At 35.1% G+C, this 18,106-nt stretch overlaps 1 protein-coding gene across 1 annotated transcript in view; it reads left to right on the forward strand.

Annotated features, from left to right (window-relative positions):
• Positions 1-210: 210 nt before the first annotated feature.
• UPK1B (uroplakin 1B) overlaps positions 211-18,106 on the forward strand; it is a 42,730-nt gene continuing 24,834 nt past the window's right edge. The window contains exons 1-2 of the mRNA XM_074301305.1: positions 211-368; positions 16,148-16,244. Coding sequence (XP_074157406.1) covers positions 16,176-16,244 — 69 coding nt within the window. The 5' untranslated portion in view covers positions 211-368; positions 16,148-16,175. The remainder of the gene's footprint in view (positions 369-16,147; positions 16,245-18,106) is intronic.

Raw genomic sequence — 18,106 nt, forward strand, 5'->3', positions numbered from 1 at the left:
CTGAAGTAGGAATTTAAAAAAAAAAAAAAGGCAGAATAACCCTGTTTGTACTTAAGTAAGCTTGTTTCAGAAAGTTTAGAGGAAAGAGAGAGAAATATGTCAATGTGGAAGCACTTGGGCCGTGCCTGTCAGAATAACAGCATTCCACTGAAGTCAAAAATTTATTGACTAAAAGTTTTCTTTTTCTTTGATCTTCATTTGAAACAAGTTCAGGCAGACACAGGTTCAGCCCATGTGATATGCAGCCTCCCAATCACAACTCACTATTCCCCTGTGCCTCAGGACTTTAAAGAATCGCTACAGGCTACATAAGCCCCACAGGTGAATAAGCTCATAGCGGAGCAAGAAAAAGACAAGAGGCATTCTTGGTAAGTCTGAAATCTCTATGAAATGATTGTTTTCCAGAGATCAGAAGCTAGGAGAGAGGATTCTTCTTGCATGAACAATTCTTAATGGTGCTTACTTAGTAGATTAAAGGGTTTATTAAGGGTATAGTTCTGTGTGATTAAAGATAGATTTGTTTCCTGTTATCCTGAATTGAGTATTTGCTTTTTAAAAAGATGGTTATTTTTAATATCACCATCTTCACTGTGGTATATGCCAAAGTTGCTGTCTTCCTCCAGAGATATTATTCAACTTTTTTTATTTCAGGATCTAACTCTTTCAAGAGAAATTTTGATGTCCTAGCATCCTACTGAGTGGGTTGAAGATTTGCTTAAATGAAACATGGGTCTCAGTTTTACTTTGATCACATTTTCTCACTTATGGAAAGAAGAATTTTCATTTTACAAAATGCATTAAGTAATTTGCCTCTAATGTATTTTCTGTAAAATAGTGTTTCTGAATAAGTCAATTTTACCGATTGAGTTTGTGGCTTTTTTTTCCTTCAAAAACTTATTTTCACTCTTTACCAATTGGATGATTCTCTATGATTCCTCATAACCTCATTCCCTTTCTAATAATCCTTTTTTAATTATCTCTTTAAATGAAAAGTGCTTTTTGTTTTGAATTGAACTGTTAAAGAGTACAGATACTCAGACATATCATAGATCCTGAAATGTGATATTCAATTCATTTGAAAGAATGTTTATTTGTTGAATGAAATTTTTTGCATATAAATGGATGAATTTTTAGGTATTTGTTTCATTGCTGACTGCTAAAAAATAGATTTTTAAATAATACAAATAAATAATCTCAGCCAACACATATTTTTCCTGACACACACAGGCTGACTCCTTAGAATTAAACCATTTTAGAATTGAAGTAAATGTTAGAAATCATTTAATTTTTTAAAGATCAGCTTTCTCTTCTGCTTGCCCAGCTTCCATTTGTAAGTCCCCTTAGTAAATAGTCATTGTTAAAGTAACTGGACTAAATCAACCCTAATATAATTCTAGGAGCTCTAGAACTTCACCTTGTTCAAAACTACCAATGAAGTTCCTATTAACATCAATAACCCTGTTCCTCATCATGAAATAAATATAGAGCAGGAATACTTGCATAGTAACTGGCACATAGAAGGGCACCATAAAAATGTTAATCATTATTATTATTAGTGGCAGGTAAACTAGCAATGATCCTTATGATGCTCTGCACCTATACTCTACTTAGTTGACTCCCATTCCCAAGGACCTTATTTGGTTGTGAAGATCTAATTCCATCTCTTGGAAGAAGAGCAGCTCACATGAGTAAATGGGTAACTTCTAAAACACACCTTGGTTTAGGATTTACATTTCACAGTTATACAAACATTTAAGCATTACTATTTATCCGTGTGTGTCAAGCCTGAAAGAGGAAGAATAACATATTATAGGTAATTCTTTCTTTCCCACCCTTTTCTTCTTGGGTTTGCCTCTCTAAGCTGAACTAAAAATTGAAGGTGTGGTTTGTGTATTCTCTGACAACAGAACTAGGTGAAGAAAAAGAGTAATGAACCAGAAAAATGATCTCATGCTAAGTGGGTGAGTTTCACATATTTCTTCTACTCAAAAAATTAGCTTGTTTAGTGAGTAATTCTTTTTAGACTCATTCAATGCACTTGGAAAAGTCAATACTTTTTGAACTTGGTTGAGTTTTTAAGAAATAAACTAAACACAAGAATAGAAAAGGTTGAGAAATGAATCTTGGAGTTTTCATTGTGGTTTGAAGATATAAGAATGAATTCTTTGTGTATTGACCTGCTTGGTAAATTGTAATGATACCAGACTGGGAGGAGAAATGTTTCAAAGATATGAAAAAGAGACTTCTTAAGCCAAACTATCCATGCAACCTATTCTTTATAAAATCTGGTCTGAAGTGAACTGCTCTCTAGAAATTTAGGATATATTCTCAGAGGAAATTGATTTTGGCTCGTGAACTTAATGTTCCTTTTCACATCACTTTTCAACTTTTGATGACTCTGTTTCATAGTTTTTTTCCTCCTTTCAATCTCTTTTATAAATTGAATTAGATTATAGGTTTATTAGGTTATTTCCACCTAATTCACAATGTTATTCTGAAATACCTCATACCCACTGTGAAATTTCTGGCCAATTTTTATGTATTATTTTTTAATATCTCCTTTGTTTCCAAATAGCTCCCTCCCTCACTAGAGTCATCCTTTGCAACAAAAAAAGAAAAAAAAAAGAGAAAAAAGTTAGTTTAACAAAATTAACAAACATATCCACAAAGTCTAACAGTATATGAAATGTCCCACACCAGCAGTTTCCCACCTCTAGAAGAAAAAACAAGGAAAAAAGGCTCCTATTTTGATGAGCCACACTTGGTTGTTACAATTTCATTAGGTTTTGTTGTTAGAGTTGTTGTTGCTCTTTCCATTAACATTATTATAGTCATTATATATATATATATATATATATATATACACATATATGTATGTATATATATCATTTTCCTGGTACTGTTTATTTCCCTTTGCATTATTTCATGTCTTCCCATGCCTTTAATTTCACTAAGTTCAGTAAAATGTTACTAGTCTATCACTATCTTTTAAAATCCATACTGTTATCAAGTATGTTGACTATCTTTGGATTTTCTGTCAATTTGATAACCATGCTGTCTATCCTTTTATCCAATTAATTAAAAAACATGTTAAATAACACAGAACTAAACACGGATCCCTTTCACACTCCATTAGAGACCACTTTCTAACTTGACATGGAACCATTAATGATTATGTTTTGAATCTGACCTTTCAACCAATTCTGAAATTCAATAATGATATCATTTAGTCTTACCTTATGCTATCTTGCCCAATGCTTTGCTAAAATCTAGGTAAGCATTTATCAGTATGCCATAGAAGAGATATCCATTAAATTTTCTCCATCGCGGACAGAATCAGCTACACCCAAAGAAGGAACACTGGGAAATGAGTGTAAACTGTTTGCATTTTTGTTTTTCTCCCCAGGTTATTTTAACCTTCTGAATCCAATTCTTCCTGTGCAACAAGAAATTCAGTTCTGCACACATATATTGTATCTAGGATATACTATAACATATTTAACTTGTATGGGACTGCCTGAAAATTACCCATGCACATGTACTGTCAAAAAAAGTTATAATTATAAAATTAATTTAAAAAATAAAAATAAAGATAATTACCATAAAAAAGAATGAAGAACAATGACAATAAATGTCTTGCAAAATTAATTACATACTTTCAAAAAAATTTTTCTCCATCTCTAATATTCTATTATTGTATATAGTATATAGTGTTGCTTTAGGTGCTCAGTAAATATTTTGATGAAAAAAACAAAACATTAGGTGAATTCTATCTATCACTTTTCTTGATCCAGTAACTGCTGAAAAAATGAAATAGCTTGGCACACTTTTTTTAATAGTTTTTATTTACCAGATATATGCATGGGTAATTTTACAACATTAACAATTGCCAAACCTTTTGTTCTAATTTTTCCCCTCCTTCCTCTCCCCCCAGATGGCAGGTTGACCAATACATGTTAAATATGTTAAAGTATAAATTAAATACAATATATGTATACATGTCCAAACAGTTATTTTGCTGTACAAAAAGAATTAGACTTAGAAATAGTGTACAATTAGCCTGTGAAGGAAATCCAAAATGCAGGCGGACAAAGTTAGAGGGATTGGAATTCTATGTAGTGGTTCATAGTCATCTCCCAGAGTTCTTTTGCTGGGTGTAGCTGGTTCAGTTCATTACTGCTCTATTGGAACTGATTTGATTCATCTCATTTTTGAAAATGGGCTCGGCACACTTTTAAAAAATGTTTTGTCTCTTTAATAATACATTCTAGGGGTAGCTAGGCGACACAATGGATAGAGCACCAGCCCTAAAGTCCGGAGTTCAAATGTGATCTCAGACACTTAACACTTCCTAGCTGTGTGACCCTGAGCAAGTCACTTAACCCCAATTGCCTCAGCAAAAATAATAATAATTACACATTCTAGAATTTTAAAAATAATCAAAGTGAAGTGCACTGGCCTATAATTTGCTGATTCCATTTGCTTCTCTTTTTTGAAAATCAGGTTATGTGCTCTTTTCCTATCCTTCATTATGTTTCCAGTTTCTTATTATCTTTTTCTTTCTTTCTTTTTGTTTTCCTTCATCTCTCGATCTCTTATTTCCTTTTTTTCCCCCAAGACTGAGTCTTCTGTCATTCCTAGATTGAAAATGCAGTGGCCATTTACAAGTCTAATCCCATTACTGTTTGACATGGAAGCTTTGGCAAGATCTCCATCCAACCTGCCTGTCCCACAACGCATCTGGCTCCCAGGGGTTTACTGTATTGTGGCTGGACTTAGTGTAGAAACCCAATTTGCTTTATTCTTATTGCTGCTCCTGAATTCAAGCAAGCCTCAGCCTTCCAGCGAGCAGGAATTATAAGTATGCACGGCACCATGCCTGGCTTCCATCATCTTTCAAAGGTCATTGTCATTGCTGACAATGTCTCAGCAATCACATCACCAAGTCTTTTAGAGGGCAAGGTATAATTGATTTGGCAGATAATTTGAACCCATCACAGTCAGCTTGAATTTCTCTCACAATTGCCTTACTTATCTTACAATTAGCCATTGTTGTTTTGTACTTTCTGGTACTGGTCCAAAGATAATTTTCCTTTGCAGAGAAAACCAGAAGCAAACTAAACTCTGAGCTTTGTTATCTTCTCCCTGGACAACTTTAAGTCTCAAGTAAGATCCCATATTTTATAGAAGTCTTTCCCAACCCCTCTTAATTCTAGTGCCTTCCCAGTAGCTTGTTTGTACATCTTTGTTTGCTTATTGTCTCTTTCATTTATTTGTGAGCTTCTTTGAGTATCTTTTTTTGCTTCTTTTGGTATTCCCAGAGCTTAGCACAGTACCTGACACATAGCAAGCATTTAACAGATGTTTATTACCTGACTGGGTCCCTGTCTTTGGTTATCATCACCTCATCCACTTCTAACAGTAGGCCTTTCCCTCCTACCCTTCTTTTTTCAAACAGGCTAGGAAATTGGAGCCCCCAAAAGTGGAGAAACTTTCTGCAAATCACAGTAAGAAGCAGATAAAATTTGAATCCTTCTAATAAAATTCATGCACAATGAGTTAATCAAGGACTGGGGACATTTGCATTTTAATAGAGGCAAAGGTAGGAAGGGGCTGTTACAAAGCACAGTGAATAGGTACCAGTGCTGGAATCAGACACTTCATATTTACTAGCTGTACCCTGGACAAGTCACGTAACCCATTATCACACACACACAAAAGAAGCAAGTGGATTCTTTTGGTGATTTCAGTATTGGTGGACTAGGTAAATAAAGCATTCTGCTGTTCAGGGGGTAATAATGCTCTCCAAGATAAAATTTCAAGGTAAAGGAATAGGGCCACATGTCAAGAGTTGGGAGTTCATTTCTTTTGTTGTTACAGGAATGGCCAGGGGAACTCTGATTTTCTAGACTAGAATATCTCCCAAGGAGCTGAACATCTATCTGGCTTTTTGCTAAGAGACATGAACTTTGCTGAGATGACACTGGGGACTCTTGATTAGATCCTAGTGACTATGGCCACTGTGAAGATGTTTGTTAATAGATAGTCAAAAAAATGAACTCTTCTCAGGAAGAGATATCCCTTCTGTGATCAATAAAATAATCGCCTCCAATTTCATCTTTATGCTGCTAATTCAAGTCTTACCTGACACTACCTCCCTAGTCACTTTTCCCCTGCCAATTCCTTCCTTTACTGAGGATAGAAGCTGGACTTTTGGGTTTACTCCACTCTGGGTCTGTTACCCTGCCTGATTTTTTTTCAACTCCAATGAACAAGATACCTCTGTGTTGGATGCCCCTTCTCACCTTTATCCCCTACCCTCACTGCTTGGGGTTTCTTGTTCAGTCATTTTTCAGTTGTGTCCAAAGCTTCATGACCCTATTTGTAGTTTTCTTGACAGTAGTTTGACATTTCCTTCTCCAATTCATTTTACAGATGAGGAAACTGAGACAAAGTTGAGTGATTTGCCTATAGTCACACAGCTGAAAAGCATCTGAGATGGGATTTTAATTCAGGTCTCCCTAAGTCCAGGTCCAGAGCTCTATCCCCCTGTGCCACTTAGCTGCCTCCAAGGATTTTCCTGGTATTAAAGTAACTTTCTAATCTTGAAAAAAGGCTGTCTCCTTCTTATTGATAGTCATATCAGTATAGTGGCTGTTGATTATGTATTGTGGTCAGTTTTCAAATTAGACTGAATTTCTTCAGAATCCTTGGGTTAATGACATCTGGGCCCAGGGATTTATATCTGGTTAATTAACATTCATTTTCTTTGATCTGTAATTTCAGGAGTTAGGGAAGTTGAACTTTCTTGAGCAATGATGAGCAGCTTCTCTGCAACTTATGATATTGAGGGAATTCTCTGAGATATGGAAAAGTTGTCTTGCCCAGGCAGGATGTAGTTGAGATGGGACTCCAGCTATATCTTCTTGACTCTAAGGTAGCTCTCTATCCACATTGATTCCCATTGATTGATTAACTCTAGAAATGTATACCTTTGCCATTTTAAATTTTTATTACTTACAACTTTGTGTTTCAAAAGACACTTTGGGGATATGTTTCTTATAGTCTTTTCTAGGAAAGACTTAGACATGCAGTTCAGTTGTATAATGTTATCTCCTTTTCAATCTATCAAGCATTTATTAAGCACCAACTATTTGCAAGACAGTGAGGTGGGTGCCATCCAGGGTTAAGGGAGAAAAATGATGCACCTAGATATATTAATATAAGTTATTTCTTCATGGCATTTAAAGTGTGGTTCTTTGGAGAGTCTCACTAGAAAAGGGTTGCCTTAGGATGCAATTTCCAGGCTGATGCAGAAAAGGAGGCAGGAATAAGACAAAGCTGACTGTTTTATTCCTTAAAAGAATAAATATTCCCTGCAGCAAAGGGAATCCTATAACTCCTTCTAAATTTGAAGTTAAGATTTAAAAGTTGTGCAGGCATGAACTCTGCTGGCACTGAAATGCAGGACAGTAAGTTTTTAGGAATGTTGCTGGAATGCTACTAAGTGGGTCCTCCCATAAAGCAGTACTGCTTTGTACCTGCCTCGAGCCCCACCCATAGCTCAAGTGGAGATATAAGTAGGGAAGGGTTTTTTTTTTTTGTTTGTTTGTTTGTTTTTTTGTTTTTTCCTCACCATCCTCCTTAGAAACAGAAATCTAGAGGAATCATAACTGAGAATCTCTTCTCCACTTCACATTCCCTCAATCTCCAAAGTAAGTGGAAAGTCACAGGAGAGGAATCGGAATTGCTCACTCCTGTCCCAATAGTCTAAAGATACAAGCTCCCTCCTTATAGTCCCATGCTTAAGGAGGACATGTAGAGCAGCCATTTATTTCTTACACCTGCACTGCTCACAAGTACCACTCTGTATTGTTTCTGGATCCAGAGTCCCCATTTGAATATATATGTGGCTATTTAGGGGATAATTTTAGTCCCCTGAAAATCAATCAAACCTAGATTCTAGTCAAAATCTCATGCAGAAGTTATGAAAGATTTACTATCATATGCCTTTTATAATGTTACAAATTATTATTGAGGATGGGAAGGGAGAGAATGTTATTTCAATGGTGAGGGAGTCAAAGTGAGGAAAATCTCTTCACCACTGTAGATGGGCCTTCCCCTACAATTTATAGTCTTGGAGAGAGCCTGAAGCACTAAGAAATTAAATTATTTATTCAGGGCGATACTGGCAGTATATGGCTAAGGTAAAACTCACTTAAACTTCAGGTTTCTTGATTCCAAAGTCAACACTGTCTTCATTATTCTATGGGACTAATTAAGAGTGGTTGAAACACTAAACTGAAAATCGGGATGATCTGTGTCTGAAACCTAGGTTCAAATACTGCTTTTCTTTCCTCTCCACACCCCATGCAATGAGGTTAATTAAGTGACTTATCCACATTCACACAGCTAATAGGGTCTGAGGTCAAATTTTAATTCAAGTCCTCTTGACTCCAGTATCAGTGTTCTATCCGCTGCACCACCTAGTTGCTGTTTTTAGCACTACTTCTATGACTTTGGGCAAATCATTTAACTTCTAACCAGTTCCTTATCTGTACATTGAAGTAGCAGAATTAAATGGTCCCTTGCAGCTCTAAAAAAGTTGAACCTTTGAACCTACCTCTGTAAATGAGATCTAAAACACTTTGAATACTTTAAAGTTTATTTAAATGTTAGCCACCATTGCTGCTGCTGCTGCTACTGCTGCTTCTTTTCCTTCTTCTCTTTCTTCTTCTTCTCCTCTTCTTCTCTTCCTTTTTCTTCTTCTCTTTCTTCTTTTTCTTCTTCTTTCTCCTCCTCTTCTCCTACTTCTCCTTCTCTTTTTCAAGGTTATGAAAAAGAGGTAGAGGGGAAGAGAACAGAATGTGTTTGCATCTCCTGGCTTTCGTTAAGTACTTCAATCTAGTTTTATCTGAACACATGCAATGTTATCTAGTCTCATTACCCATGAGAGTGAGAATGCAAGGAAACTATTTTTACTTTTTTCTGATGTCTATTAAATTGAAAAATTCATTAATCTTTTAAAGCTATTATAATAAGACTAATACTTTGTGTTGTTCAAAAAGATCGCAGTGAATTTAGTGGTTTCTGAGTCACTGAGTGGTTATCAAAGCAGAAGTTTTCGATGGTAGAGGAACCAAAAGGGATTTGGGAGATGCATGGTAATGAAAGAGAGGATCTGGCTGCTAGTATTATCTTATCTTAGTAGATGTGCCCTCCAATGGGACAGATTTCATGACCATCATTCTGTGTAACTTGTCTGTATCGTCTATCCTCCTTAGTTTTTTTTTCCATCTACCCAATTTTTTTTTCTTTATTGCTCATAATTTTGCCACTTGTCCTTCTAGTGTATGTTGTTTTATTTGACTCCAATTGTAAACTCTTAGAAAGCAGATCTGTCTTCTCTATTCTGAAGTCCCAATCTACCCATGACAACTATGGGATACCTTATGGGCAGGTACTCAATAAATTATGATGGATTTGTCCCCTCCAAGTGAAACGTGACCTTTACTCTCTACATGCCTATTATAGTAATTCCTACTTCTTATGGTCTACTTACCTATATCTCTATCTTAGATGATAATACCCCTGGTCAGAAAGAATGCCTTATAAATGCTGATAATGAACTTAACAATGTGGCAAGTCCTGTTAGATGAGTCAGCTCCTCCCTTTGTAACTGGTGTATTAACTCCTTCAACTTCTGAGTACTTTAAAATAGGACATGATACAATGTTCTTGTTATTACAAAATATCTATAAAGAACTGAACAAATGCATTTCCTTTTTTTCTTTGCATGAATGAACTATGAGTGTGCAAAATTGTATATCTTATCAAACAATTGATATGTTGGTTGATTTTCCTGAACTCTTTTCACCTTTTTTATTCTTTGTTATAAAAGATGGCTTTCTAGAAAGGGGAATAGGGAGGGATAGATTAGAAAATAAAGATGATATAAAAATGTTACCAATAAAAAATTAAGTACCTATAGTACCCTGAAATTGTGTATTTCTTTGCATAACAAGAATATGTACACGAAAAAGCCACTTTACAGAGACCTACCTAGAAATTGCTATATAAAGACAATTTATAAAAGTAGCAGTCATTTTGTTATTATTCTTCAGTAATATCAACTTTTCTTAACCCTATTTGGGTTGTTGTTTTTGTTATTGTTTAATAGTGGTTTGCCATTTTCTTTTCCAGCTCATTTTACAGATAAGGAAACTGAGACAAACAGAGTTAAATGATGCCCACGGTCACATAGGTAGAGAGGCTGAATTTGAACTCAGGAATATGAGTCTTCCTGACTTTGTCTAGCACTCTATCCACTATTCCATCTAGCAATCACTTAGGGGTATTTAATTACTGGAAATCCCTATAGAGAATTTTGAAAGTTGTTAGAATAGAAAGCAACAGTGATTCTGGTCTTAATTTTAAAGAAAGGTAACAAAGTAGGGTGGAACAAGTTTCTATTAATCCCTTATAGAACCATCAATTTCACTTAGATTGATCTATTTCCTAAATTATAATAACTGACATTTTTATGCTACTTTAAGTTTAACAAAGTACTTTACATGTAGTGTACATTAATTTGAGCCTTACAACAGCTCAAAGCAATATTTCAAAAATTAATTTTTTTTTTTAAAGAAGTAACTTAGGGTCAGACTTGCCCTTGGTAAAGTAACTAAAATATCCCAGGGGCAGAATTTGAACTCATGTCTGACTTCATTCCAAGTTCAGTTCTTTACTTGATATTAACTTACATTTCAACATGCTTTATGCTTTACCATCCTTGTATCTCTGCTTATATTATTATTCTCTTTCACTTGAAATAAGGCAATTCCCATACCCACCAATCAAAAACTTACACAACTTTTATCCAATCCAATCCAATACTTAGAATCATAGATCTAGAGCTGGGGGGTGGGTGGTGAGTATTAATGTTATGGGCCAGAACTCTGTACTTAAAACAAGGATTCTTACAAGGTGCTAAATCAGTGGAATTAATAAGACAATGGTTATCTAGTTTAGCATGGTGATTAATAGTTCTCTAGTTCAGTACATGTTAATATAGTTCCACAAGATTGACACCTATTCTACAAGATTCACACCTTTGATAATGTAATTAGAATAGAGCATATAAGCGGGGACAAACTCAGCCAGAGTCAGAGGACAAGAGGACTGGAGGCAGGAGCCCAAGCTCTCGGAGCCAAGGAGAGACATTCACTCCATCTCCCACCACTGTGGTGGCTGGCCTTGTCCTCCTGCTCCCCCCACTGAGACCAAGGGGTCTGAAGGGCCTCAAGAAAGCTAGCTGAGCCCTAGGCAAGGAGACAAAAAAGAATTTGGACTTTGGACTTTAACATCTGGCTATTCTCATGTAATTAATCTGCTGAAAGGAAGGCTGCTCAAAGACCTCCACAAAGCCAAACAAGAACACTACATTTTGGCGTCTGAACGTAGGACTAAAGATTTATAATCATCAGTCCAGATCAACATAATCCTGAGTTCAGTGGAAAAGCCTCTGATCCTGATTTCAGTGAAAAAGTTTCTGATTCTGACTCTGGCTAAGTTTGTCCCAGCTTTATATGTTCTATTTTAATTACATCATAAGTGTGAATCTTGCGGAACTATATTAAGTACTAAGTACAAGTACTGAACTAGAAAACTATTAATCACCATGCTAAACTAGATAACCATTGTATTATCAATTCTACTGACTTAACGCCTTGTAAGAATCCTTGTTTTAAGTATAAGAGTTCTGGCTCATAATATATTAGGAAAGTCATCAGGTCCAAATCTTTCATTTTACAGCTGAAGGAAACAGGCCCTAGAGAAATTAAGTGACAAGATCACATAGCTAGTAAATAGTAGTTGAGACATTTGAATCTGGGTCTCCTGACTTCAAATCCAGGACATTTTCCCACCATATCATGGAATAGCTGGTCAGCAGCACTTTTACTATTAGGGTACTGATTTGAATTAGGGTTATTTGTGTAAATGTCTTATCTTCCCTAAGACATATTATATTGCTGAAGGTAAGAACTATATTTTAGAAATCCCCCACAAACACCTATTTCACATATAATTGAATCAGAAAATGATTGTTAAATATTTGAATAAATGAATGGTCTTGCAAAAAATACTGGAAAATATATCTTTTCAAGGCATTTACTGAAACTTGTGTTATTACTTTCCTGGAGGAGTGTCTGTTGGGTAGCAACTAGAGCAAGGATCACAAGTTTTAACAGTCAGCAATCCCCTTCACATACAAATTCTGGTCACAAGTTCATCAACTAGGGCAAAGGATCTTTTTTTGTGCTCCTTTGGCAGTCTAATGAAGCCTCTAGACCACCTTTTCATCATAAGATTTTTTAATGCATAAAATAAAATGTATAGGATTATAGTCCAGCTGAAATTCTATCATTCCACCAAAACTGCTCTCTTCAAAGTTATTAATGATCTCTTAGTTGCCAAATCCAACAGTCTTTTCTTAATCCACATTGTTCTTGACTTCCCTGCATCCTCGGATGATGTTGATCATTCTCTCCTTAATCTCTTTAAGATTTTGGGATACCACTCTCTCCTAGTGAAAGTAATCTATTTGATTATTTCTTCTCTATCTGTTTTGCTGGATATTCTCCCAGATCACAACCTTTAATAGTATGTATCCCTTGGAGTTCAGTCCTGGGCCTTCTCTTCTCCCTCTACCCTATTACACTTGGTGCTGAGATCATCAGTTCTCATAGATTTAATTACCATATCTAAGCTGATGATTCTCAAATCTAACTGTCTTGTCCCAAACTCTCTGCTGACCTTCAATCTTGCATTTCCAAATGTCTTCTAAACATTTGGAACTGGATGTCCAGAGATAGCTTAAACTCATTATGTCCAAAACAGAACTCATTTCCTTTTCCCCTAAACTCCCCTCCCCTCCTCCTGCTTTCTTTACTACTATAGAGGGCAACATCATCTTCTCAGTCCCTTAGGCTCAAAACCTAGTGTTCATCCTGGATTCCTCCCTATCTCTAATCTCCATATCTCATATGTCTCTCCTGACACTACCCCCACCTTGATAAGGTACCCACCCTGGTAAGGACTTCACACTCAAGACTGTTGTAAGTCTGCTGATATATCTGCCTGACTCAAGTCTTTCCCCACTACAATCCATTTTACATTCAGCCACTTAAGTGATTTTGCTAGACCAAAGACCATTCATATCACCTCCCTACCTGATAAACTCAAGTGGCTTCCAGTGACCTCAGGATCAAATACAAAATGCTCTATTTGCCAAAGTCTGCCATAACCTAACCCTTTCCTGCCTTTCCAGTCTTCTTACTCCTAAGTCCCCATCACATACTCTTCTCTTTGATTCAATGACATTGACCTCCTAGCTATTCCAGGAACAAAACTATCTCTGGACCTTTTATTTGGTTGTCCCCCATGTCCAGAACACTGTCCCTTCTTTACTCCTACAATTGACCTCCCTAATCTCCTTTACATCCCAACTAAAATCCTACCTTGTATAGCGATCCTTCCCTAAACCTTCCCTCTATTAATTATTATCCTATACAAGCTAATTTTGTATATATTTGTCTATTGGCTCCTCCACTATATTGTAAGCCTTCTGAAACTGTCTTTTGCCTCTATTTGTATTCTCAGCATTTAACACCTGCCAGAGTAAACCTAAATAAAGGTTTAATGATTATTGTCTTGTAATAGAGTTATCAAAATGTCCAAGTTCATGGACCTCAGGTTAAGAACTTCTGGTATAAGAAGTCTTCTTAGAATGACCATGAATTAAAAAATAAAGGGGGGGGGTCATCCCTGAGCATTATGACACAAATCAGACAGTAGCTTCTGAAAGTCTCCTATATCAGGTCCGGAAATGTTGCAAAGACCTCTTTCCTCTCTGAAGAGATCCTGCTAGTGGAGGAACTCAGAAACTATTTTGCTGTTGCCTTTATCGCCATATCATTTGCTAGCTTACATTCAAGACTTCAGAGAAAGGTGCTGCTGCTTAAGCTGTAATTTCAGTTATTGTAGCAGGGTGAACCAGTATTTCTTGAAATTTAGTCAGTAGGATCAGAACAAAGAGAAAGAGAGCTGATTACTTAGACTGGACTTCATAGGGTAGTTTGTGTGGGAGTAAGGTCATTCTGTCTCCAGGGTCTCCTCAACTATGAGATTCAACTAAATTATGTTAATCAAAGTCCTAAGATTAATTGATAATTGAAGTTTGTTGTTTAGTCATGTCCATTCTTCATTAACCCATTTTTTCTTGGGAATTTTCTTGGCAGTTACTGGAATGGTTTGCCATTTCCTTCTCCAACTCATTTTAGAGATGAGGAAACTGAGGCAAATGATGTTAAGTGTCTTGCCCAGAGTCATATAGCTAATAAGAATATGAGGCCAAATTTGAAATCAGGTTCCCCTAAATCCAGGCCCAGCACTCTATCCATTATGCTATCTAGCTATCCTAACTAATGTATTAATTTATACAAAGCAGTATGTGTCCAATAAATTGGAATATTCATATTGGTTGGTTCTCTTATCAGTGACAAATTAAATCAATATTAGCTAAATTGCTTAGTGAGAAGAGTAAAAACAAAGTTGGGCAAGATAAATGTTTTGATAGTATGAACAAACCCCAAGAGCCTGATGCTACCATTACTACCATAGCCTGACTGCTAAATGTGATGGAATTGGTCAGAGCACCGTAACTCTTGGACTGAACTGTTTAAATAGTGGCAAATTCTTATAAAGTTAGGTTCTTCATCCAAGTTCTTTTTTTAAGTGGTGTGTAGAGACAGCCACACCCTTTGTTATTCATTTGTCATTCACAAATTACAGTTTCCAAGATTACAGTTTTTATATTAACTCCAGAGACACTCTAGCCACCACAGCACTGGTTTGGACTCTAGGTTTAAGCTTAGAAAACGTTTAATGATTAGTATATTGTAATAGAGCTATCAAGAACTTATGGTCCAAGAAGTCTTCTTAGAATGACCATAGATAAAAAGTCATATGACCACAGGAAATCTCTCTAAGACTTATATTACTCATTTGTAAAATGGAGTTAATAATCCTACTTACCTGATAGGATTATTGTAGGGAAGATAATTTGAAAACTTTAAAGTTTAATGTACAGAGTTTAATGTAAATGTGAGTTATTAATAATTGGAGGGAAGGAGACTTTAGAGTGAATCCTGACACAATGACCCAAGCTGACTGTGTGACACTGGGCAAATCATTCAATTTCTCAATGGTCCAGGCCATATTAAAATTCTATAAATTACAAATTAGTTGCTATCTACATTGGTGAAGGAATTTTTTTCAAACACTACTTGGTATGAAAATCACTGATCTAGTCAAGGAAGGAAAAAAAAAAAGATTAATAATAGTAATTAACATTTAAATTGATAGCTCCTAGATGGAAATTGGGACTGATTTTTATCTCATCAACAACTCTTCATAGACAATCTCTTAGGATAAGTTACATTTAAATTTGTAGTTCCTTCAATTTTATATTAATTTTATTATCCCTAAGTCAAGGGAGACATTTAATAGTATTGTCCTCAAATTCTGGGAATTTACCTTCCCCACCTGTGCTCTGAAACAAATAGAACAGATCAGAATTTTTCTTTTACAATAAGCATTGAAATTCAACTTGAACTATCTATATTTAAATTCAGCCAGTGCAAGGGTAGCCTTTGCCAAATCATTCTAAGAACTCAAATTATAGTCCTTTATATGTCACAATAATAATAATGATAGCTAATAATTTATTAATATAATGTGCAGGATTTAAACATAAATATAAGCTTATGAAATCTTAATATTATGTTAATATAATTCATTAATATTTTATATAATATTGTAAGGTTTATAAAATACTTTATAAATATCTGATTTTATTCTCACAACAAGCCTGGGAGGCAAGTGTTTTTATATTTCCCATTTTGCAAATGAAGTATCTGAAGATGACAGTGACTAAATGACTTTTATAAGCTCACACAGCTTATAAAAAGTGGCTGAAGTCTAATATGAACTTGTCTTTCTAACTTTAAGGTAAATGTTGCAATTTTTAAAGCAATCATAGTTATATCTATCAGCTGCTATAATCAGATTGTATTTTCCTCAACAGAGTCTTCAGCTTGTAGGACATACTAAGGATGGCCAAAGGTGACTCCTCTGTGCGCTGCTTCCAAGGCCTATTGATTTTTGGAAATGTGATTATTGGAGTAAGTAATAAAAAAATTTTCAGTAACTTAAAAGCATGTAAATGAACAAAATCAATGTTGCTAGGACAGGAAGGAAATTCATCAGTTGGGGGGAAACTCTGAAACAGAATTGTTATCCAAGATATATAAAGAATTAATACAAATATGTAAGACCTATTCCCCAATGGATAATTAGTCAAAATACATTAACAACTCTCAAAGGAATTGCAAACTAATAACCATGTAAAAGATCAGTTCAAAGCATTAAAAATAAAAGAGATTCACATCAAAACAATTGAGTTTTCACTTTACAACCAACAAATTGGCAAACATACTTGAAGAAGAAATAATCAGTGTTGATTGTACTGGGGAAGACAAGCACACTGTTAGTAGTACTCTGAATTTTTCCAAATGTTCTGTTAAAACAAATAAACAAACAAACAAAAAACCTTGGAATTATCCTTTAGAAAAAGTAACTAAAATGTTCATACTCTGTATCTAGAGCCCCCACTGTTAGGCATGTCATCCTATATGTATATATACATGTATGTATACATACATATTCTTGCACAAATATACATGTGTACTATGTATATCCATGTATGCATGCATACTTCAAAAAAGAATTATCACATATTCCAAACTATTTATAATATAGCTCTTTTTAATGGGGAAGAGGTGGAAGATAGCATTAATTTTAAAATAGCTATTCATTTGGAAATAATTCTGTAAGCTCTAGCACATAAATGTAATGGATTATTGCTATCCTGTAAGAAAAGATAAATATGAAGAATTCACTGGAACATGGAAAATTTGAAATGAACTGATACATAGTGAAGTAAGTCAAATCTGGAAAGCTGTATACACAATAATTACATTAATGTAAATAGAAAGAAAAAAGCTAATTTAAAAGCTGTAGCATTATAATAACTAAGCTTGGCCTAAAAGTGCTGAGAAAATGTAAATGTACTTCTTTTCATTGAAGAGAGTAAGGATTATGGATGTAGAATATTGCATATATTCAGATTTAGCAGATTTAGTTAGTTGATTTTCATGAACTGGGGTGTTTGTTTTTCCATTTAAAAAAACCTTTGTTCAAATAGAAAGTAGATTGTTTATGGAAAGTGGTGTGCTGGATTTGACTTATACTTACTCATCAGAGCTGATTGTTAAATTTTCAGTGTGACCATTTATACCTGGGAAATCTGCAAATGCTACAAATTAATGCTTAATTTATTGCTTTATTGACAGCCTAGACATAAGAATGTGATGGAGAAAATGTTAATAAGACAGACTGAACTTTAAAATATGTTTGTTTGTTTGAGAGCTAGTTGTTAAATATCTATCAGGCAGCTTCAAATGAGCAATAGATAAATCACTTAGATAGACCCATGGTTGAATCCCAGATTCAAAGGGAAATAATGATGTCATTCGTTTTCTTTCATCTTCTTTTTAAGTCTTATTTAACTATGTGAGCTAGAGTCTCGGTATAGGGAATAATTTTGTATGAATCACTATAATATATTGTTTTTGCTTGGGAAAGGGTAAGTAATCTTTTTCTTTCCCCTCCCTGAAGTTGTGGCACTTCCTAGCAAGATGTGAAGAAATGCCAGGATGGCTGGAAATGCTTTCACTGCTCAACTGTAAAGCTTCCTCCTATAAGAGTCTTTTCTTCCTCTGTATTGTAGCTAATGATCCTGTCCCAAATCCAGGAGGGAATTGCAATGTTCCATTTAATTGTCTGAGATAATTAACAATAAATTTTTCCTGATTAAACTCAGAGTTACTGCCCTCTATAGAAATATCATGCAATTGCTTACTTGTGTTTGAGAGAAAAAGGCAGTGTGTACAGTAAATAGACTATTAGGCTCAGAGTCAGGAAA

This window comes from Sminthopsis crassicaudata, chromosome 3, assembly GCF_048593235.1.
Source record: "Sminthopsis crassicaudata isolate SCR6 chromosome 3, ASM4859323v1, whole genome shotgun sequence".
Lineage (NCBI taxonomy): Eukaryota > Metazoa > Chordata > Mammalia > Dasyuromorphia > Dasyuridae > Sminthopsis > Sminthopsis crassicaudata.